The 23,904-nt window shown below is 41.2% G+C and overlaps 1 protein-coding gene across 1 annotated transcript in view; it reads left to right on the plus strand.

The window, feature by feature from the left end:
* Window positions 1-226: 226 nt before the first annotated feature.
* The window catches only part of KLHL3 (kelch like family member 3), a 96,300-nt gene continuing 72,622 nt past the window's right edge, over window positions 227-23,904 (plus strand). Inside the window, exons 1-3 of the mRNA XM_014453878.2 lie at window positions 227-572; window positions 10,166-10,285; window positions 20,216-20,322. Of these exons, the coding sequence (XP_014309364.1) occupies window positions 517-572; window positions 10,166-10,285; window positions 20,216-20,322 (283 nt within the window). The 5' untranslated portion in view covers window positions 227-516. The remainder of the gene's footprint in view (window positions 573-10,165; window positions 10,286-20,215; window positions 20,323-23,904) is intronic.

The following is a 23,904-nucleotide window of genomic DNA, read 5'->3' on the forward strand; positions in this document are numbered from 1 at the left end:
CCTCAGAGGGAGGGGCCTCCTCATTCCAGCAATCTGGCCGGGCTGACAGACTCATAGCTGGTGGGGGCAGGGGAGGAGGTGGGGGCCAGTATTTCTTGGGCTAGTGAATAACTGCCTGAGTCTTTGCAGTCTAGGCAGAGAAGACGCGAGTCCTTGGGGTAGGCAAGTCGCCTGGGCTGGGGATGCCTGGGCAGATGTGGAGGCAGTTGGAAAGGTGGCACCGCAGTTGGGTTGCTGGAGCTGCGCTGTTCCTAGGAGACGGAGGAGCAGCAAGCCTGCGGGGGAGGGGGAGCAAGTGGGTTGCTGCTTTTAGCTGCTGAAAGGACTGCAGGGAGCTCTGGGTAAGACATTTTCTGTTGCTGCTGCTTCTGCGGTAGAAGCTGCCGCTAGTAAGTCAGAGGAAGGAGGATCGAGAGGGAGGAGGCTTCATTTGCAGCCATGCTGAATCACTGTTGCTGATCAGATCTCCTGCTGGTTGGCTGCGAGAACCGAGAACAGAGCTAGGATCTCCGGTGCATGCACAATTCAGCAGCTGCCACTCCCGCTGGGCCTTGCACAATGGAGGCTGAAAGGTATGTATGTGCAAGTGTGTTGTGTGTATGTGTAAGTGAATGTGTGCTCGTGCGGCAGCCACCAGCTTTTGTGTTTGCATTAGCTAGGCAGGGTCGGAAGGAAGACCTGGCCACTGATGGATCCCAGCGGGAGGCCGAATAGAGCAGGGAAGCCCTTTTCTCCAGAGATTAGCTTCCATAAAGGCAGGTCTGGATTTGCTGGGCAGCGGAGCACCCTGCGAGAGGACTTCCTGGCTGGTGTTTGGGAATAGTTTCAGCATGGGCTGAATCAGGATTGCCTTTCTCAAGGCATTTCCCTTTCCTGGCTACTTTCCCGGGGTGTTTTTTCTTTGGTGGGGTTTGTGTGTGTGTGTGTGTGTGTGTGTGTGTGTTTTGATGTTATAGCAGGGCTGGCCAGGCATAGAGTGATTGCATTTTCACACTGAAGTGCTCAAATCTTCAGGAACCATGTTATGGTAATGTCGTTCCTAAAAGTGTTGTGTGTGTGTGTGAGCGTGCGTGCCTGCGTGCGTGCCTGTGTGCCTTTATATGCACACAAATTCAGGTAAGAAGGAGAGAAACCTATCAGATGACACTCACTCTGATCTGACTTTCATTGGCATTGAAAAGTTTATAAATGATACTGGAAGGTGTGTTCTTAAGAGGAACTCTTGCTTCTTTACCAGGGGTTTCTTATGAAATAGGAATCAGCAATCTGTTGAGCAGGATCTAACTAGTAAGGGTTTATTTCCTGGCAAGCACATGTTTATAAATTTTAAACTATTATCTGGGGATCTGATTCTTTTACTGTGAAGGTGCCCAGTGCAATGCATGGCAGGTCATTCCTCTGTGTGCCAAAACATCTCATGTTGTGCCAGCCTCTTCATTCTGCATCTGCAGCTGATAGAGAACAAGGCTTGTCATTTTCCTCTAGGTGAGATGGCAGCAGGGAGGGGTCAGGTCATGCAAGTGCACACGGAGGGGAGGGCTGCTGCTTTGAGTTGTCGGTTTGATGCAGATGGTAACCCGCTGGTTAAATAACAGGTTTAATTAAATCCACACTGTCTGGGGAGTACCGCAATAAACACTTCGTTTGCACAGATTGCCCCAACTCTTGCACCTCGTGGTGCAGAGTGATGTCATTAAACATCTCTAGACCTCATGAGGCCTGATGTGATTGCTGGGTGTTCTCTTTTCTGAACAGGCCTCAGGGGCTGTCTTTCTTTTTTTCTTTTTGTTAATCCTCACCTGAGGATATTTTTTCCATTGATTTTTGGAGAAAGTGGAAGGGAGGGAGGGAGGGAGGGGAGGGAGAAAGAGGGAAGAAAGAAGAGGGAGGGAGGGAGAGAGAAACATTAATGTGAGGGAGACACATTGGTTGGTTGCATCTTGCACCAGGGCTGGGATTTGAATGTCCAACCCAGGTACATGCCCTTGACTGGGAATTGAACCCACGACCCTTCAGTACATGGTCGATGCTCCAACCACTGAGCCACATCTGCCAGGGCAGGACTGTGTTTCTTGATGTGACTTCAAGAGTCTGGGGCTTTTGGGACAGAGTATGCTGCTGGTGCAGTCTGTCCCTGGATGCTCTTTGCAGTAAAAGCATAGTGTTGGACTCCATGTAGCCTGTTTCCTAGACTTGGGGCAGAGGTGGGCAGCGTCTTCACCTTTCTGGTGTATGGCATCTAGCAGTAGGGTCGGGTGATGTGAATGGAGGTTAGAGGTTCTGGACCAGGCCTATTTTCTTGACTCATGGTATAATGGGCTGAAAGGTCCATGTGAGACTAGCAGCAGCAGATCACAGTACTGCTTCCCAAGCATTTTTGGGCACCTAATGTGTTCCCAGGACTGTATTAAGAAATGTAATGGGTCCATGCCCTCAAGGAACTCTCTTGTATTTCAATATTCAGTGCCTTTCAGGTGGCATGGCTGATGTCGTTTGCTTTATAACACCTGGTTTTTGCATATGTTCTTATGCTTTTCCTGTATTGGAGACAGAGAGTAGCGAGAAATACAAACTGAGCATCTTCCAACATTCATCAGGTCACTCAGCTCACTATATTTTGTTTCTACTCCAGGACCAACTTACCATGCCAAGCATTTGTCTTCTGAAATCTCAGCTTTTCTAGTCCCAGCTGATGCTCTTCTGAATTCCAGTATCTCATAGTTGGGTACCGAATAATAGATGAAGACACCAGAATTTTTGTGCTTTTGTTTTTTATATCTTATAAGTCCCCAAACTTGGAGACAGGTCCTCAAGGACAAGGATGGTACCTATACCTCTGAATAGTCCTCAGTGACTGCTCTGTCACTGCTGTGTGACTGCGTGCATAGTAGGTCCTGGATAATAATTTGCTGATTAGTTGATAACTTCTGTGGGAAGCTCTGATAATTAAAAAGCAAGCTGGTTAGAGAGGAGATTGAAAACTTTTGGCCAATAGGTTCATCTTTAGATATCGGCCTTTTTATCTCAGTACGGGTAATTGACCCTATGGAATGCTTTGAGGTAGGAGAGAACTGGGGAATTAGTCTTGTTTTACAAGTTCCCTAAGAAACCCAGGGTCAGAGAAGCTGAGTGACTGGCCTAGGATCACATGTCAAACCTCCAGAGACTGGAGGAATCCTGAATCTGGGGCTTGTTCCACACTTAACCTGATGAAGCTTAATTGGGGCTGTGTTTAAGCATTAAACATTTTCAGCCAAGAGATTTTTAATGAACAATTTTCTTTCTTTGCCATAAGGGTATGAAAATAACTTCTACCTTTAAAGGCTATAATTGAAAGCATGGGCTTTGGAGTAACAGATCTTGCAGTGAATCTACTTCATAAACTGTGTGACCTTGAGTGTGTCGCATTTTTTCAGAAATAATTTTTCTTTTTGGTGCAAAAGGAGTAATAGTATTTATACCTCATGGGGTTCTTGTGAAGATCAAATGAGAAAAAATGTATAAAGCACCTAGTCAAGTTTTTCTGGAACAGAGGAAGTACTCAGGAAATGCTAGTTGCTGTTATCATTGGTATTCATTTATTGACCTGCTGAATCCCATGACTCTACTGGGATACTAACATAACTTATTTTAGGGCCTTCCTATATTTGTCATCCCAAGCAGATTATGTGGGACCATTCCCATGAGAAAATTAGGGAGAGTTTATCAGGCCAGGATTTTTTTATACCTAAACTAACTTCTCGTAGTCAGATGTAGGGGTGGCATTTCTTCTTCTAGGTTTCAACAAGACCTACCTCAGTCCTCTTTTTTATAGACTCCATGAGGTTTGGAACCACTGAATACACCTTTGTTCAGGCCAAAATCTTAAGAAGAACCTGTGAATTTACACTCATTTTTGTTGTATACTGCAAGCTCTCCAGCTCTATGGGTCCTTCTGAAGCTGTTTCCCATCTCTCTGTGTGAAGAATTGCTGTGGCTTGGTTTGTCAGAGGAAGATAATTCTGTCTTCTGTTTTGCAAAGAAAAAGGCTCTCAGTTACTACAGTGATAGCATGTGTGTGTGTATGTATTTGTGTGTGCGTAGAGCAGATAGACATTGAAAATGGCAGTTGCTCTTGCTATTGGGATTTTATTTCAGTTCTGGAAATCAGTCTTATGGATGAATTAAAATAAATTTCTGACTTATATGAGATACCTAGAGTAGTCAAATTAATAGAGACAGAAAATATAATGGTGGTTGCTAATGGTTGGGGAGAGGGAGGAATGGGGAGTTATTATTGTTTAATGGGTAGAGTTTCAGTTTGGGAAAATGAAAGTGTTCTGGAGATGGATGGTGGTGATGGTTGCACAACAACATAAATGTACTGAATGCTGCTGAAATGTACAGTTAAAGATGGTTAAAATATAAATTTCATGTTATATATACTTTGCCATAATTAAAAAAATTATTTCAGGCCTAGTCTCTGGCATATCTGCAAGAGTTGCAGAGAATCACAACTTCTGGAAGAAACATCATAAAAAGGGGAAGTTGGTTGTTCGTTTTTCTTAAAATTGTGGTTTCCTTCATCAGAGGCATCAGGATGCCCCTGCTTGAGGTGGGCCCCAGGCGCCCAAGATTATGCCAAGAATTTGTGTGAACAGTCCTCAGAGGGAGAATGGCTCATCTTTACTGAGCGGGGCCTGCCACTGGACCTGGCAGAGCTTTGGAACAGGACGGAGCGTATCTCTTTGCCCTTGATCCAGGAGCAGATAGATGATATTTTCTGAGAAGACACAATTTAGAGAACTGATGCTCTCTAAAGGCTGGGTTTTGCGATGCTAAGTAAAAAATGCAGTCAAGATCCAGGGAAGAACAAGTGTTGAGTGCAGCACTTAAGCTTTTTCTTTCTTCCCACAGCACTTTGCTGAGTCCTCTCCTACCTCAGAAGTAGTGGGTAGGAACTTTTGAAGAAATTTTTGAACATCACTGTTGCCTGAAGCAGATGTGCATTTTACCCATGATAATTGAAATAAAATTTTCCATTTTGGAAAAACTTTTTGGTGAAATAAGGTTTTCAACTGCAAAAAAACCCTCAAAACAAAACAAAACAACAACAAAAACAATCAGTGACAGAAACCACATAGTTTCCCCATACTCAGGTTTGGGTTTTTTAGGATCTTGCTTGTTAGGTTTTAGATTATTCCAGATCCAGACAGAAACATTTTTGGATAACTTTTCTAAAGCAAGTTCTTTATTTGATGAAATTTGCCATTGTAGAACTGACCTAATTTTTTTCAGTTGCTAGATGAACCCTAGAACTAGGTTAGCCTGAAAAGAACATTAATAAACGATATAAAAAATAAATTGAACATGCTTTGTTCTCAGATTCCCACCTCCCCCATTAAGTAAGTTCTGTGGTTCTCAAGCTAGGTATCTGTAACTTTTTATAATTTATAAGGACTTTTAGAGTCTCAGCACAATTTTCCTGGACTTTTCTTTTTAATTTATGAATGCCTATTGTAGCCTTTATCAAAACTACACACATGGAAAAGCTCAGTTTTCCTATTCAAACCAAACAGAAGTTTGGCTTCCAAAATACCACATAACAAAGGGTGTGCTTTCTTTTAGTCTTTCTTGCTCCTTGTCTAATTCTGTCTGAACTCAAGCGGTTCTCTTGTGCTTCACATTTTTACACAGCCCACTTAAGAGATTTTTACCCCTGGGTTTTGAAGGAAGCAGTCTGTGAATTGGACCCTTAGGAATGTGATTAGTAACATACCTGTTCTTGAGCTTGATTATAAGAATGGCAACAGCTGCTGGTTGGCTTTGATGAATTATGGTGGGCTTGTGGGAAAATTCCAAATTCAATACAATGAATAATGTTGACTCCAGTAAGCGCTGCAGTTTCCCGCAGTCCGTGGGGTGAGGTAGTGCTGTGTCACAGGTCCTAGAGGATCCAGTCTTTTCATTTGGCCTGGTTTGGCCGCACAGTGAAGAACCTCAGAGAGTGGGACATAAGAAATGAGCCCCCTTGGCCTGATAGGCTGTGCACATTATCCCAAGTCAGTGGTCATTCCTTGCGCTTTAGGGTTGGGAAACATGCTAGATCTGCAATTTGCCCAGATCCCTGTAGGTTCCAAAATCCTAACTTGTCAGCATTCTATTGCTGCCCAGACTTGGAGAAGCAGAGTCAAGCTGATGAACTCACAAGAACCTGGCGTACAACAGTTTGTTAATTTGCCGTGAAAACTATTACTGGCAAGATGTTCCTGAGGGCCTGCCACCACTTTTCTTGCTTCCTGAAGGAGAACCATGGGGGAGGCTAATTTGATCAAAAGGCTGCATAGTAAACTAGGAGCTAAGTTATGGCACTTAAGCTTTACTCACGGATCTGACGTGAGGCTGAACCAAATGACTATGTCTGGTAATTAAATCATTTTCTTTCCTGGATCGTGTGGGGTGAGTGGGACCAAAGGCTTTCTCTCTCTGATTCTTGTTTTTTAGTTTCCGTTTCTAAAGGGTGCATTTTTTTTAATGAGGGATTTTAATGATTTGGGATAGTTTTATTTTTTTCTTATTTTTTTAAAAAAATATGTTTTTATTGATTTTATAGGGAGGAAGAAGCATCAATGATGAGAGAAAATCATTGATTGGCTGCTTCCTGCTCGCCCCCTACTGGGGATTGAGCCCATAACCCAGGCATGTACCCTGACTGGGAATTGAATCATGACCTCCTGGTTCATGGGTCGACTTTCAACTACTAGCGACACCAGCCAGGCTATTTTTTCCCCTTCTTTAAGAGACTTTGCCTTTCTTCTGTCTCATCTGTAGCTTGAATATAATGTGCCTGGGCTCTGTGTATGTTGCCCAGTATCAACCCACTCTGCCTAAACTTTATTTGCATCTCTTGAAGCCTTTTACAGGCTATGTAGTTCCTAGCTTCAGCAGCATTTCTAAGGCTACCCTTTCCTCTCCTCTTTCACACCCTGCATGCGCTGGAGCTCCTTATCTGACAGATCCCCCAAATACCTCTGCACAATCAGCCTGCTCAGAGGCTTTTCTGTTTCCCACTTTGCTGACTTGCTATCTAGTGTCTTTTCCTTTCCATTCATTGGCTGAATTTTCCTCAGTGATGGAAAGAGACTAAGAACTAACACAGTAAGCAGCAATAGAAACTATTCTTGCTGCTTCCCTTTTCTTTAGTTGATGCTGGCTTTCTCTGCCCCCCCCATCCTCCTGATTCTGTATCACCAATACAGGGAACCAGACAGCTAAGAAGTAATTCCTCAAATCCCCCATGGGGAAAGAGGAGGGGAAGTTGAGAAGGATAAAGCCATAATTATTTTTATAAGGAGAAGTGAAGAAAGACGGAATAGTTGGTAGTTATACCTCATTTACTTACCCATTCCTTCATTTACTCAAATAATCATTTATTGAGCACCTGTCATGTGCCAGAAGCTAAGAATAGAGAGGGAAATAAGACACCATCCTGTTTTTCACGGAGCTCAAAGTTGGGTGAGCAGTGTTGTGCTTGAGCCAACAATCATCCACTTGCAAGAGCTGCTTATTAAATTTTTAGGAATTTTATGAGTCAGTTTTTAAATACAACTTTTATTAAAAATTAAATTATATAACTTAATTATATTAAAAACAAGTGTAATTAACACTCAAAACTCATCACTTCCCATTTATTTTACTATGATCTTTGTCTCTTGACCAGCAGTCACCAACTGGTGGTCCACGAGGTCCGAAAGATTGGCAACCACTGCCTTGGACTATGTCTCTTATATCTGTATAGTGGAAATACTATATGGCGATATAATGATGTGTTTGCTGCACATTTCTTCCCACCTCCATATACTCAGTGACAGTGTGTTGGTAGATTGAAATATGTTGTGGTGGGAATATTTACACCATGGAAATTGGCAAATGTTAAAAATCAGGGCTCCCTTCCTTGAAACCAACTGTTAAACATTTCCAGCACATACTGTGTGGGGGAGACAGAGAAGTAAGAGATAATTACATTATTATATAGAGGAAGGCACAGAGTACCATGGGAACACATAGGAAGGAAAATTAATCTAGTGCAGTGGTTCTCAACCTGTGGGTTGCAACCCCTTTGGCGGTCGAACGACCCTTTCACAGGGGTCGCCTAAGACCATCCTGCATATCAGATATTTACATTACGATTCATAACAGGAGCAACAGTACTGTTATGAAGTAGCAATGAAAATAATTTTATTGTTGGGTCACAACATGAGGAACTGTATTTAAAGGGCCAGAAGGTTGAGAACCACTGATAGTGGGTAGTGGAGGATGATAGGAAGATCCCAGCAAGAGGCTTGAAGGGCTGAAAGGAATGAACTAGACATCAGGGAGAATGGGGATAGGGCAAAAGAGCCTGGTATATTTAGGCAGTTGTAAGTATTTTTAGTACTACAGTAACAAGAAGTCTTCAGGGAAATGATGGGATTATGAAGGGCCAGCCTAGGTCTCTGAGATTTGTTCTAGATAGAACATGCCATGCTTACACTGACATTCTGTGAAGATCACTCTGGAGCCTGGGAGGAGGTTATCATAGTAATAAAACAAGAGATTATGATGGTTTAGACCCATGGTCGGCAAACTGCGGCTCGTGAGCCACATGCGGCTCTTTGTCCCCTTGAGTGTGGCTCTTCCTAAGCCTTAGGACAGTGATGGCAAACCTTTTGAGCTCGGCGTGTCAGCAGTTTGAAAAACCCTAACTTACTCTGGTGCCGTGTCACATATAGAAATTTTTTGATATTTGCAACCATAGTAAAACAAAGACATATTTTTGATATTTATTTTATATATTTAAATGCCATTTGACAAAGAAAAATCAACCAAAAAAGTGAGTTCGTGTGTCACCTCTGACACGCGTGTCATAGGTTCGCCATCACTGCTCTATACTGTAGCCAATGTGATCTTTCTGAAGCACAAATATGTTCACCTGCTTCCTGCCCCACTTCTCTGCTTAAAACCTTTTGATGGCTTCTCATGGTTTCAGAATGAAAACTAAACTCCTTAGCTTTGCTTATATGGCACAAGACTGTTCAGTCTAATAGCCTTTTTTTCCTTGATACCCTCCTCTAGTTTTACTGAACACACTTGAGTTTTTCTCCAGGTCTCTGTGCATACTGCTCTCTCTGTCCAAATACTTTCCATCTTCCTTTTTACCTGGTTAATGTATGCTCTTGCTCAGCTTCTACAAAGTTTTCCCCTCAACATACCAGCATTGGGATAGTTGCCCATCCTTTGTGTTTCTGTAACACTTTTTTATTGTTTAAAGTATTACATATGTCTTCCTTTTCCCCAATTGTGTGTTTCTGTAACTCTTATTCTATATAATAAAAGGCTAATATGCAAATTGACCAAATGACAGAACGACCAGTCGCTTTGATGTGCACTGACCACCAGGGGGCAGATGCTCAACGTAGGAGCTGCCCCCTGGTGGTCAGTGTGCTCCTACAGGAGGAGTGCCACTCAGCCAGAAGCCCTGAGCCGGGCTCATGGCTGGTGAGCACAATGGCGATGCAGCAGCACTAAAGATGTCTGTCAGTCAGACATCCCTGGAGGGCTCCCAGACTGTGAGAGGGCGCAGGCTGGGCTGAGGGACTCCCCAAGTGCATGAATTTCATGCACCAGGCCTCTAGTCAAATTATAATACTTAAGATACAATGGTTAAATGTTTACTTGGCTTTCTCCTCTACTGAACTCAAAATTTTGTGAGAGCAGGGTCTGTTCCTTGTTTATTGTGTTTCCCTTAAATTTCAATACAGTGCCTGGCACACAGTAGGCTCCATTAGATGTTTGTTGAATGAACAAACATTCCTATGAATTGAATGGTATAGTGCTTAATTTTCCCTCAATTTCCCCATCTGGAGAGATGGAAGTTAAGCACTCCCACAAAGTCACAAAAGTGCTTGGTGGAATAAGCTGAGCTAGGACCCATCTTCCACCAGAGGAATGCACTTTGCATTGGAAGATCCTGCAGAAATGCCTGACCCAATGCATTCCTTCCCTGTTGGGTCTATGGTTAAGAGAACAGGCTGACAGGGATGCCCCTGGTGGGTGGGCAAATGCATGCACTTGTGGCAGTTGGGTGAATGGGTTTATCAACATGTGATCCTCTTTTTCCCCCCTCCCACTCCCTTCCTGTTCACAGCATCAAGCTGAGCTCCCTGTCCCCGATACAGGCTGGGGATGATGAGAAGAACCAGAGGACTATCACTGTCAATCCTGCCCACATGGGGAAGGCGTTCAAGGTTATGAATGAACTGAGGAGGTACATTTCCTATTTTGCCTGTGCCCTTTTGGAAGCAACTTGCCTGGTGAGCGTTATCAGGTTCTATTAAGTTAGGACACCACCTCCTAGTGAATTCTGACTCTTCCCCACCCACTCTCAGTCACATGGCATATGTCTTTCAGAAATCTCTCTCTTTCTTTTGAATTTAACACCTATCATTTTAGTACTTAATCACAGGGGAGAAATCCTTTATGGTTACAGAAATTCTGTTCCTGGACTTGGTTTCCAACTGAACCAGCTACTTGAAGTCCAATAATAGAATGATTATAACACCTATACACAATTGCAGATTAAAGATTGTGGATGCCATACATTTTCTTTTGGCCTCCCTCTTATTCCTTGGTCTGAACTTAGCTTGTTAGCCACATGAATGGAAAAATACCTAGCTTCTAAAATGCAATTTAACACTATAAAGAAATAAATGAAATGCAAATGCACTCATCCTCACCGAGCTAAAAGCCAGTGTGCATGTTTGATGAGCTTGTTGCAAAACAGGTTCAGGACACTGAACATGCTTTTTTGTACAAAGCTTGTGCACACAATCTCTTCTTTTCTAGAAAACTCAGAAGCTTCTTTTGCCCATGCCATTATTCACCCTGTTGTGAACTGTAATTGTTTATTTCCTCTTTTCTATGTAGCGCATGAGTTTCCTCAGGCAGCGGCAACTTCTGAATCTTTGTGATGTCTAGCACCTAGTACTTCATAGGAACTGAGGCAGTAGCTAGGCTCTGCGATGGGTGAGTGGGGGTAAAAAGTTAAATAAATAAATAGGTCAATGAAAATTATATTCTGTAGTACAAATAGGTGTTTTGTGAAGGAAGAATGCACCAGGTACCTGCCAGGTGGTAGGTGTGCAATAATTATTTGTTTCTTAAAGGGTGCTATGGAAGCAAGTATGCCAAACTGCAAATTTGGAGAACACTTCTTAAAGGGGATGATGCTTGAGGTAAATTTTGAAGGACAAGTAAGAGTTAAAGAATGATAAATGGATAGGAAAAAGTCTTCCAAGCAGAGAAAATGACATGAGCATAAGCATATATAGCTGAAGATATGTTTGTTGAGTAAGGGGTTGAACTACTTTTTAAAAAAAGTTCTATCTGATTCTATATTTGTGTCCTCATTTTTCCCTTTTGCAGGGCCCAGTCTTTGGCATAAAAACCAAGTTAAATTAAATTTATCTTATGCCCTATTGCTCAATTTTTATTAGGCACCCTGCCAAATTTCCTGGAAGCTGTGTTCATATTTGTCTTTGGCAGTAGGCAATGCTGATGTTTGTGCCTATGTGTATGGTTCTCTTGTCACTGAAGAATTTGTGTTGTGTTCCCTAGACTCTATTGAAGTTCTTCATGTTGTTCCCTTGAGTTGCCTTTTTCCCTTTGTCTAATTTAAGATTCCAGGTTTCCAAATAAACAACCTAACTTTACACCCTATGGAATTAGAAAAAGAAGAAAAAACTAAGCCTCAAGTTAGCAGAAGAAAGGAAATAATAAAGATTAAAGCAGAGATAAATGAAATAGAGACTAGAAAGATAATAGAAAAAAATCAATAAAACTAAGAGTTGGTTTTTAAAAAAGATCAACAAAATTCACAAACTCAGCTAAACTAACTAAGACAATAGAAAGAGGACTCAAAATCTATATATATATAAAAGCCTAAGCGACCGAATGACAAAACCGGTTGACCGGTTGCTATGACGCGCACTGACCACCAGGGGAAGGCACTCAACGCAGGAGCTGCCCCCTGGTGGTCAGTGTGTTCCCACAGCCAACCTCCTGTGGCCGGCCAACTCCCCACGGTCCCTCCCCCACGTTGGCTGGCCCCAATCGGCCCCGATCAGGACTGGGTGAGATGCCCCCATTGGCCCCGATTGCTAGCCAGGCTGAGAGACCCCACCCATGCATGAATTTGTGTACCAGGCCTCTAGTTATAGATAAAAGAAGAGACATTACAACTGATACTACAAAAAGACACTTTATCATAAGAGGCCACAATGAACAATTATGTGCCAACAAATTGGATAACCTAAAATAAATGGATAAATGTTTGAAACATACCACCTTCTAAGACTGAATAAAAAAGAAATAGAAAATCTGAACAGACCAGTCATGATTAAGGAAATTGAATCAATAACCAAAAATCTCCCAACAAAGAAAAGCCCATGACCAGATAATTTCACTGGTGCATTTTACCAAACGGTCAAAGTATTAATGCCAATCCTTCTCAAACTTTTCCAAAAACTTGGAGGGAACACCCTCAAATTTCTTTTAACAAGACCAGAATTATCCTGATACCAAAGCCAGATAAGTACAGTACAAGAAAATAAAAGTACATGTCAATATCCCCTATGAATAGTGATGCAAATATTCTCAACAAAATGCTAGCAAACTGGCCCTGGTTGGTGAGCTAAGTGGTTAGAGTCTCAACCTAGGCACCCAGGGGTCATGGGCATGTACCTGAATTGCAGTTTTGATCCCTGGTCCCAGTTCGGGTGCACACGGGAGGCAACAAATCAATGTGTCTCTCTCACATTATTGTTTCCCTCCTTCCCTCCCTCCCTCCCTCCCTCCCTCCCTTCCTCCTTCCCTCCATTCCACACTCTAAAAAATCAATGGAAAAAAAACATCCTTAGGTGAGGAATAAAAAAAAATTACTAGCAAACTGATTTCAACAGCACATTAAAAAGATTATATACCATGATCAAGTGGGGTTTATCCTTAGGATACAAGGATGGTTCAAGATATGTAAATCAGTAAATGTGAGAAACCAAATTAATAGAGAAATCTTATGATTCTTTCAATAGATGCAGAAAAAAATGTCTCAATGCCTGTTCATGATTTTAAAACCCCCAACAAATTGGGTATAGAAGGAACATCCCTTAATATAATGAAAGCCATATATGACAAACCCATAGCTAACATTATACTCGACTAGAGGCCTGGTGCACGAAATTTGTGCACTGGGTGGGGGAGTCCCTCAGCCTGGTTTGCGCCCTCTCACAGTCTGGGACCCCTCGGGGGATGTCTGCCTGCTGGCTTAGGCCCACTCCCTATGGGAATCAGGCCTAAACCAGCAGTCGGACATCCCTCTCATAGTCCAGAATCCCTCTTGCAGTCCGGGACCCCTCGCTCCTTACCGCCCACCTGCTCACTGCTCCTTACTGCTCGGCTTGCTGCTCCTTAGTGCTGCTGCAGAGGTGGAAGAGGCTCCTGCCACCGCCACTGCGCTTGCCAGCCATGAGCCCGGCTTCTTGCTGAGTGGCACTCCCCCTGTGGGAGAGCACTGACCACCAGGGGACAGCTCCTGCATTGAGCATCTTGCCCCCTGGTGGTCAGTGTGTGTCATAGCAACCAGTCGTTCTGTTGGTCATTCTGCCGTTTGGTCGATTTGCATATTAGGATTTTATTATATAGGATGGTTGAAAGCTTTTCCTTTGAGGTCAAGAACAAGATAAGGGTAACTACTCTCACCATCCTACTGAACATAGTACTAGAAGTGCTAGACAGAGCAATTAGGCAAGAAAAAGAAATAAAAACCAAAGTAATAAAATTGTCTCTGTTTGCAGATGACATGTCTAAATATAGAAAAACCCAAAGACTCCACCAAAAAAGTGTTAGAACTAATAAATAAATTTGGTCAAGTTGCAGGATATAAAATCAACATACAAAGTCAGTTGTATTTCTATACACTAACAACAAACTAAGAAAGAAAGAAAACAATCCTATTTTCAACAACATAAAAATCCCCAATAAATACTTAGGAATAAATTTAACCAAGGAGGTAAGTGATCTGTATACTGAAAACTATAAGACACTGATGAGAGATATTGAGGAAGACACATAAATGAAAATATATTCTGTGTTCGTGTATTGGAAGAATTAGTATTGTTATAATGCCTTTATCCAAAACCATCTATAGATTCAGTGTAATCGCTATCAAAATTCCAATGGCATTTTTCACAGAAATAGAAAAAACAATCCTAAAACTTGTATAGAACCACAAGAGATCCTGAATAGCTAAAGCAATCTTGTAAAAGAAGAGCAAAGCTGGAGACATCGCACTTCCTGATTTTAAACTGTATTGCAATGCTGCAATAATCAGAACAGTATGGTAGAGACACATAGATCAATGGAATGGAATTGAGAGCCCAGAAATAAACCCATGTATATATGGTCAACTCATTTTTGACAAAGGAGCTAAGACTACTCAATGGGTAATAAATGGTGTTAGGAAAACTGGACATGAAAAAGAATGATATTGGACCCCATTCACAAAAATTAACTCAAAATGGATTAAATACTTAAGTGTTAAGACCTGACACCATAAAACTCCTAGAGAGAAACAGGGAAGAAGCTCCTTGTCATTAGTTTTGGCACTGACTTTTTATCACCAAAAGCATAAGCAACAAAAGCAAAATAAACAATTGGGACTACATCAAAATGAAAAGCTTCTGTATAGCAAAGGAAACCGTCAACAAATGAAAAGGCAAACTACAGAATGGGAGAAAATATTGGGAAATCATATATTTGACTAATATCCAAAATATATAAGGAACTCATACAATTCAATAGCAAAAAATGAAATATTCTATTATAAACTAGTCAAAGGACCTGAATAGACATTTGTCTAAAGAAGACATCCAGGTGACCAACAGTTACATGAAAGGGACCCAACATCACTAATTAGCAGAGAAATGCAAATGAAAACCATAATGAGATAGCATTTTATATCTATTAGAATGGATATTACAAAAAAAATAAGGAGATAAGTGATGACAAGGATGTGGAGAAAGAGAACCCTTGTGCACTGTTGTTAAGAATGTAAATTGTACAGCTACTAATGAAAACAGTATTGGTTCCTCAAAAAATTAAAAATTTAGCCCTGGCTGGTTTGGCGCAGTGGATAGAACATCGGCCTGCAGACAGAAGGGTCTCAGGTCCGATTCCAGTCAAGGGCATATGCCAGGGTTGTGGGCTCAATCCCCATTGCGGGTGTACAGGAGGCAGCCCATCAATGATTCTCTCATCATTGATGTTTCTATCTTTCTCTCCCTCTCCCTTCCTCTCTGAAATCAATAAAAAAATATTTTTTAAAAAATTAAAAATTTAACTACCATATGATCTAGCAATCCTACTTCTGGTTATATATCTGAAGGAAAAAAAAAAGAAGGAAACTGCCATTTGCAACAACATGGATGAACCTTGAGGGCACTATGCTAAGTGAAATAAGTCAGAGAAAGACAAATACTGTATGATCTCACTTGTATGTGGAATCTAAACAAGCTGAACTCATAGAACAGAGAGTAGATTGGTGTTTGTTTGTCAGGGTCCTGGGGAGGGGTGCTGGGGGAGGAAATGGAGAGATGTTGGTCAACAGGTACAAACTTCCAGTTATAAAATGAGTAAGTTCTGGGGATCTAATGTACAACATGGTGACTATAGTTAGCAATACTGTATTGTATGCTTGAAAGTTGCTTAGAGAGTAGATCTTAAGTCTTCTTACCATAAAAAATAGGTGCTGTGTGAGGTATATATGTATTAGCAACCTGACTGTGGTAATCATTTTATAATATATGTGTATATTAAATCATTACATTGTATATCTTAAACTTATACAGTGTTATATTTCAATTATATCTCAATAAAACTTAAAAAATAGAAATTCCAGGTCTCTCATCAGACCTTATTTTGCCAGGTGTAGCCAACTCTAGTCACTGCTAAAAGGGAGAGCTCAGGGAATAGATATGTACATAGACTCCCCCTTCACTTTCCATTACTATTATTTAAAATTTTTTCTTAAATAACTTAAGAAAGTCATCATGCTATGTTCTTATTACTTCTTTTGCAAGTTGCCACATTTTTGCATCTTTCCCCAAAAGCATCTACTTGGATTTAATATCCTCCCACAGTCCTGCTTCCTCTCCTCTTGTGTAAATTAGCATTTTCCAGTGAACATTTTCTCGAGATGCTGTGTGGGAAAAAAGAGCTCGGAACTCAAATAAGTTTGAAAAATGAGATATAAAACTGCTGTGCCCCACTCTGAGATATGGGCTCTGGGAAGTCTTGTAAAAAATTTGTCTAAGTGAGGGTTTCCCACATGTGTTTGACTACAGAACCCACTTTGGTGATTGTTATTACGTAGACTGACTGTTTTGTGAAATTTGTTTTGGAAAACACCAGTGCTTTACTGAGATTTAAGTGAATGATCTTTGTATTTAAATGGCTCATTTTAAGGCAGAGCAGCCTCGAACAGACTTTCAAACGACAGCGGGAAGGCTGGGGAGGGTTGGGGCGGGGGGGGGGGGGTAAGAGATCAACCAAAGGACTTGTATGCAGGCATATAAGCATAACCAATGGACATAAGACACTGGGGGGTAGGGGAGGCCAGGGGAATGTCAAGGGGAGGGGGAAAGGAGACATATGTATTACTCTTTGTAATACTTTAAGCAATAAAACAAAATTTTAAAAAAATGGCTCATTTTAAAAACTAGAGTGTAATGGATGAGGCTGACAGAAGGGCCTGGATAGACTTTATTGATCTGTGTGAGTTTAATGGGAACTGGAGAGAGGCATACTTTATTTTGATGAAAACCTGGGTAAAGCATCTCACCATACAGGATTAAGCTAAGGAAATGTTACACGATATTCCAGGGGTCTAGGATTATTTCTTGCATCGTTTTCACATTCCCCTCCCTCAATTTTACTAGTAAGTTATTTTAGTTCATGCACACATGTTCTTTGCCATTTATGAATCACACAGTTCATGAGTTTCCTATTCTTTTTACTTCCATAGTGGAGAATGGACTGTTGGCATAGTAACCCCCCAGTCTTCCTCCTTTGTAGTTCTGTTCTGGTCAGACCGGCAGCTGCTTATGGGCAGTAGAACATTAATGGCTCTTTGGGTTTTGACCATCCAGCTAGCAAGAGGGGATGTAGTCTTTTTTGGAATAGCACACCCTGACCAGATCTGAAAAGGAGATCTAGGTCATCTTGACAATTCTAACCTCTCATTTCACCATTACAAGCAGTTCTCTGTCCTCATCTTTTTTTTTTTTTTTTCGTGGTCTGCCACAATGCCTTTAGAACTTGCAATAACCATCTTAGTACATTGATTTCTTTCTCTTTTTTGGTACCAGCTTTAACAAGATATAATTTGTGTGCCATATAATTCACACATTTAAAGTGCACAATTTAATGGATTTTAGTATATTCACAGTCATGCATCTAACAATCATTTTTAGAACATTTTTATCATCCCCCTCAAATCCTGTGTAACACCCCCATTTTCTCCTTCCCCTCTCCCCCCAACCTTAGGCAATTACTAACATACTTTCTGTCTCTATAGATTTGCCCATTTTGGAATCATACAATATGTGGGTTTTGGTGACTGGTTTCTTTCACTTAGCATAATCTTTTCAAGGTTTATCATGTGATCATATGTCTTAGTATTTCATTCCTTTTTATTTATTGCTGCATAAGATTTGATTATATGGATAGACCACATTTGGCTTTTGGCAATTATGAATAATACTGCTGTGAAAGCTCATCTATAAGTTTTTGTGTGGATGTATGTTTTCATTTCTCTTGGGTATATACTTAGGAGTGAGATTTCTGGATCATATAACTCTATGTATAACCTTTTGAGAAACTGTCAGACTGTTTTCCAAAGCTGTTGCACCATTTTACAATTCTATCAGTGGTGTAGGAAAGTTTCAATTTCTCTATATCCTCACTAATACTTGTTATTTTTATTATAGCCACCCTAGTATGTGTGAGGTAGTATCTCATTGTGGTTTTGATTTGCATTTCTCTGATGACTAAAGTTGAGCATCTTTTCATGTGATCATTGGCATTTTTATATCTTATTTGGAGAAATGTCTCTTTAGATCCATTGCCCATTTAAAATTATGTTTACTTGTTATTGAGTTATAGTGTTCAAGTTCTTTATATATTTTATATACAAGCCTATTATCAGATATATGATTTGAAAAACTTTTCTCTTATTCTGTGGGTTGTCTTTTCACTTTCTTGATGTCTTACTTGTGTCCTTGGAAGCACAAAAGTTGTATATTTTGATGTCTAATTTATCTGTTTGTTTTTTGTTCGCTTTTGGTCTCTTATCCAAAGTCATGAATACCCCTGTGTTTTCTAAGAGTTTTATAGTTTCAGCTCTTAAATTTAGATCTTTGATCTATTATGAGTTAATTTCTATATGCAGTGTGAGGTAGGGGTCTGCTGGCCACTTCAGGGTGAGGTCCCACCCCCAGGTTTTGCCTCCTGGTGCTCAGAGTTGTTACCCTTTCCAGAAGCCCCCTCAATGATACATTATTTCATATGTTAAACCTTTCCTGACCACTTTTCCTTATTGGAGTTAACCTATTTCTATCTTTTGCCATACAAGTGTCCCCCAGTGATGAGGCATTGTGGTACTCTATCTGGATTTAAGATTCGGGCTTTTGTAGCTTTGGGCCACTTCTCTAAGCCCATTTGCAGCTGCAACCTTTTCAGGCTTTATGATTCTATTTCTCTAATAAGTGAACCTGGACTAATGTCCTAGTAGTTGGCAATGGTTTAATATGATACATCAGGGATGACAAGTATGTGCCTTCTCTTCCATTTATCAACCATGGCAAATTCACTACATTCATCACTCTCACATGAAACCCAGTCATGACAGATTTCTCAATCCACTACAGTGTTCTAATTAACTGTGACCAATGGATCACAGTTGAAATATATTTGTCCTGCCTGTCCTTCCTCCCACCTATAGTGCTTCAGTGTAAAAAAGGGACTAGTGGTGACAGGATGCCATAGACGTTAGGAGCATGGGTTCTGGGGCTCAGCTGCCTACATTCAAAGCCTATCTCCACTGCTCTCTTTCTGTGTGAATCTGGGAAAGTTACTTACTTCTCTGCGCCTCAGTTTTGTTGTTTATAATGTGGAGCATAACAATAGCCCTACCTCATATGGTTGTAGAGGACTAAATAAAGCAATACATCTAAAAAAGTGCTTCGAACAGTGTCTGGCACATATAAATCCATTGTTGTTAACCATTATATTAATAATAGGCATGGTAAGAAATTGGAAGGCTGGTAGAGGAAAAATTCCTCAGTTGGCAGGGTTTTGTGGTACCCTTTTAGCCTCCAAAGCAGCCAAACATCTATTCTATCTATGAATGTGGGTTGAACCCATTTCAAAATTCATTTATTTATTTGGTAAAAATGTAGGGCCTACTGTGGGCTGGGCATGCAGCCAGGTGTCTAAGAGTTACTAAGACACGTCCCTTTCAGAGTCCACAGTGTAGTGGGAGTGACAAGTAAAAAGGTAGTTACAGTATTCTTAATAATTGCAATGATTAGTGTTTGCGCAGGGTCTTTAGGGAGCATAGTATGCAGGCAGAGTCTTTTTGGTGATAGTGTTGAATCTGAGTGGGAGGAGAAATATGCGAGTCCTCCAGATCTGGCTGGCCTCTTAACAGTATTACTCAGGCAGTGGATTTCTTGGGGGAATTGTCAATACTTGTTCTTGCTGGTGGCCCCTCCACATTTATTCAGTCACTTGACTGACAGCCTTAGGCTTTTCCCACTGCTCCCTGAGCTGCCGTACTCCTGTCTCAGTCCAGGCTGATGGAGTGGGAAGCAGAGAAGTGAAGACACATGAAGGAACTCTGAATTTGCAGCCCCAGACTAGTTGGATCACTCTGTGTGCCTTCGGAAAGCATGAATGTCAGGCTTATCAGGGACTTGGAAAAGCTGATGAGTCCATCCCCCTGCTTACCTCAAGATAGGGCAGGTCTCTATGACAGCCTTACATGGTGATAGCATGGAATCTGGGTGGGAGAAAAATATCCTTGTATGACAGGGGTGGGTGTTGGTGCTGCGATTCATCTTGTCCCCTCACTGGTGTCTTACAGTAAGAAGCTGTTGTGTGATGTGATGATTGTGGCAGAAGATGTCGAGATAGAAGCTCACCGTGTGGTCCTGGCAGCCTGCAGCCCCTACTTCTGTGCAATGTTCACAGGTATGGTGAAGGGAAACAATAACCCACAGTAATTGGGACAAAATTGAGGGTGATGGCATGAGGGGAGGGAGGAAAGAGTAGGCTGTGACACCCACCAGTGTGCCAGATACTGTGCTTTGCACCATGGAGGACTTGTTGAAAATATAATCTCAACCAGGCCAGTTGAGCGTGCAGCCCCTTGTCCACCATGAGGCAAAGAGAGTAGAATTCCTGTAGTCCATCAGTTCTCAAACTTTGGCATGAATCATAATCATGTGGGAAGCTTGTGAAAAACATAAACTTTTGGGCTCATCTCTAGGCCTTCTGATCTCTCGTTTTGCAGATGGGGAACAATGAAGTGGAAAGAAGGGAAGGGACTTGCCCAAGGTTACCCAGAGAATGAGTGCAACTTGGCTTCTTGATGGCTGGCCCAGTGCTCTACTGGCTGGCCCACATCTTGTCCTTCCCTAGCCCTTCCTTATAGGAAGGCAGGGTCATGGGACTCCTCTGGCCTTTACAGGAATGTGGGAGAGGTGATAGTGGGACCTGGGATGGGGGAGAGTAAGACAGGAATATTTACTACCGGTCATTCATTGTCAGCATCTTCGCCAACTTTCCAGGGAGTGCCTCTTCCCTGAGCATGCCAAATAGCCTTGCCCAACCATTTCACATGTGTTGCTTCTGAAATAGAATTTCTTGAAACCCATATGTCGAGTTTCTGGTCTGTAGTGCCACACAGCACCTCCCCTGAACTAGGTATGTGCAGTGCTCTATAGATCACTGCTGACTGAAGGCCCATTGGCTGGGTGAGACCAGGGACTGGATCAGTGTCCCTTCCCCATGCTTGCCAAGTACTCTGTGCTTCCTGTCAGCATGTCTGTTTCCTGGTGTCTGCAGTGCCTGTGCTCTGGCATCTTGTATGTTGGCTGCTCCTCATCCTCCAGTTTACAGCTCAAAGGTCTCCGCTTCCTAGAGGTCTCCTCTGACCACCCTAGCTATGGTTCCCCATTACGTCTCTTTTCTATCCCATAACCTGAGTCTATATTTTTCATAACATTTATCACTATCTGAAAATCATGTTGGTTAGTTGTTTATAGTTTTTTACCTCTCTCTCCTCATTAGACTATAAGCTCCATGAAGTTAGGGATTTTGTCGGACTTGTTTGTTACTATGTCCTGAGTACCTGGTACACAGTAGGGCTCATGTTTTTTAAAGGAATGAATGAAATGTTTCTCACATTTGATTGTGAGCTTTGTACACTTGGGGACCATGTCTTGGCACTGTTTAATCCTAGTGCCCACCATAGGGCCTGACACAGTTCATAAGTAACAGTCAAAAGAATGAAAGATTTTCTAAGAATGGGTGAGTGCAGGCACATTTTTGCTTGAATGGGATCTGACCTTTCCCTAATACAGTACACAGCCTCTGCTGGCCTAGAGTGGTTCCTGTTGGGGAAAACTTGGCACTTAATTTTGAGAGTTCCTCACATATGTGTCCCCCATGGCCCATCATGTGAAGGAGCTGGTCTCAGCTCAGAGCTGTGTCTCTGCTAAGTGGACCAAGCCACTCTTACCTCACTTTGAACCTTAGGCTAGGAATTTCACAGTGTAGCCTGGAAAACCAGATAATTTCATTACTTGGACATTTTGAGCCACATTCCTTTTGGAGTAATCTAAACCCTAGTAGTAATGTTTTAATCTTTTCCCTTCTCTTTCATCAATCTCTTTTTTAAAATATAATTCATTTTGTCTGCAATAAATATTTAGCGAAATTTCAATAAATATCTGTCAGTCATTCTTTGGAAATGTGTGGTTTGGAAAGTCCAGTGTTGTGATAAGAATCTTTTGGGAATTGCATAACTTTAGAGTTGGCTCCACTTTTTGCTAATGAACTTGCCTCTCGGGTAGTGGAAGTGCCTAAGCAAAATGAGAATGATTTTAGAAATGGACAGGAAAGGTACTTTTGGGGTAGGTATTGGATTCTAATAATTGAATGGGAGGAAAGAATCAGTGAAAAAAGCAATTGCCCTGGCTGGTATGACTCGGTTGGAGAGTTGTCCCATACACTGAAGGACTGCGGGTTCAATTCCAGGTCAGGGTGTGTGCAGGAGGCAACCAATCAATCGATGTTGCACTCTCACATCTCTCTCTCTCTCTCTCTCTCTCTCTCTCTCTCTCTCTCTCTCTCTCTTTCTCTCTCTCTCTCTCTCCCTCTCTCTCTCTCTCTCGCTCTCCCTCTCTCTCTCTCTCCCTCTTTCTCTCTTTCCTTTCCTCCCTCCTTTTTTTCTTCCCTCCCTCCCTCTTTTTTCCTCTCTCTTTCAAATCAATGGAAGCATGTCCTTGGGTGAGGATTAAAAATAATAACAAAGAGAAGAAAGTAATCTAATGTGATGCCAGTCAAAGCCTTTCATTGAATCTGGTTGCCATCCATCTATCCATTTATCTATCCACCCAATAATCACATATGTTCATTGCAGAAAAAAATTAGAAAATGTGAGCAAGTAAAAAAATTAAAAATTACATGTAATACCACATCTAGATAAGATTATAATTTATATTCTTTCAAATTTTGTATTTATAAATATATACATGTATTTATGTGTACTTATGAATACATAGATACGAAATATATTTTTAACATTATGAGTTCATTTTATATAGAGTTGAATAGCCTTCCTTGATGTGTGTTCACCTTCCTGAAATGTTCTTCCCCGCCTCTTTGCCTGTCTAACTCCTACTCATCCTTCATTACCACTTAAGCATCATTTCCTCAGGAAGGCCTTCTATGATCCCCTTGGATTAGGTTACATCCCTTTGGTTTACTCATGGTACCCTGTCCTTCTCTCTAGTATTACTAATCTCATTATTTCTTCAATATTTGACTTCCCAGTTCAGTTATAAGCTGTATGAGGGTAAGAACTGTACCTTTTAAATTTACTGCTATGTCCTCACTGCCTAGCACATTCTTCTATATAGCAAATGCTCAAGGAAAACTTGCTTAATTGAATTTAACAGAATTTGTGAGTATCTTTTCATGTTAGTTAAATCACATCTACCTCATAATTGTAATGGCATCTTGAGATTCCATCATAAGTATCCTAATTGAAAATGCATTTCCTTACTGGTTGGAAATTATAGTTCTTTCTAATGTTTTGCTGCTGTAAATACCATAATGGGTATCCTTGTATCTTAATCTTTATTTGCATTCCCAAGAATAGATCCCAAGAATAAGAAATATTTGGTTGAAGGGTATCCACATTTGGAAGACTTGTGAGGCATGCTGCAACTCTACAACTCTAGGACAGTTGAACCAGATTATGCTTCATCAGCAATATATGAGATTTGTGTATTTTTTTGAGACTGGCTTTGCTTAAAGCTTGGTAAACTGGTACAAAAAAAGTAACATTGCAAAATTTTGTTCTAATGATCAGGTTCAGCTTTAAAATGCATAAAATTAGTAATTAGTAATGAAAAGGCCCAGCTGACTCATGCGGAGTCCATTTCTGTCAGCATGTTTAAGGCAAAAAAGAAGACAAAATACATGTGACTTTCTTCTGACTTGATTGATGTGATTATAATCTTTTACTCAGGCTTAAAGTTTTTT

Source organism: Myotis lucifugus, unplaced genomic scaffold (genome assembly GCF_000147115.1).
Source record: "Myotis lucifugus unplaced genomic scaffold, Myoluc2.0 scaffold_28, whole genome shotgun sequence".
NCBI lineage: Eukaryota > Metazoa > Chordata > Mammalia > Chiroptera > Vespertilionidae > Myotis > Myotis lucifugus.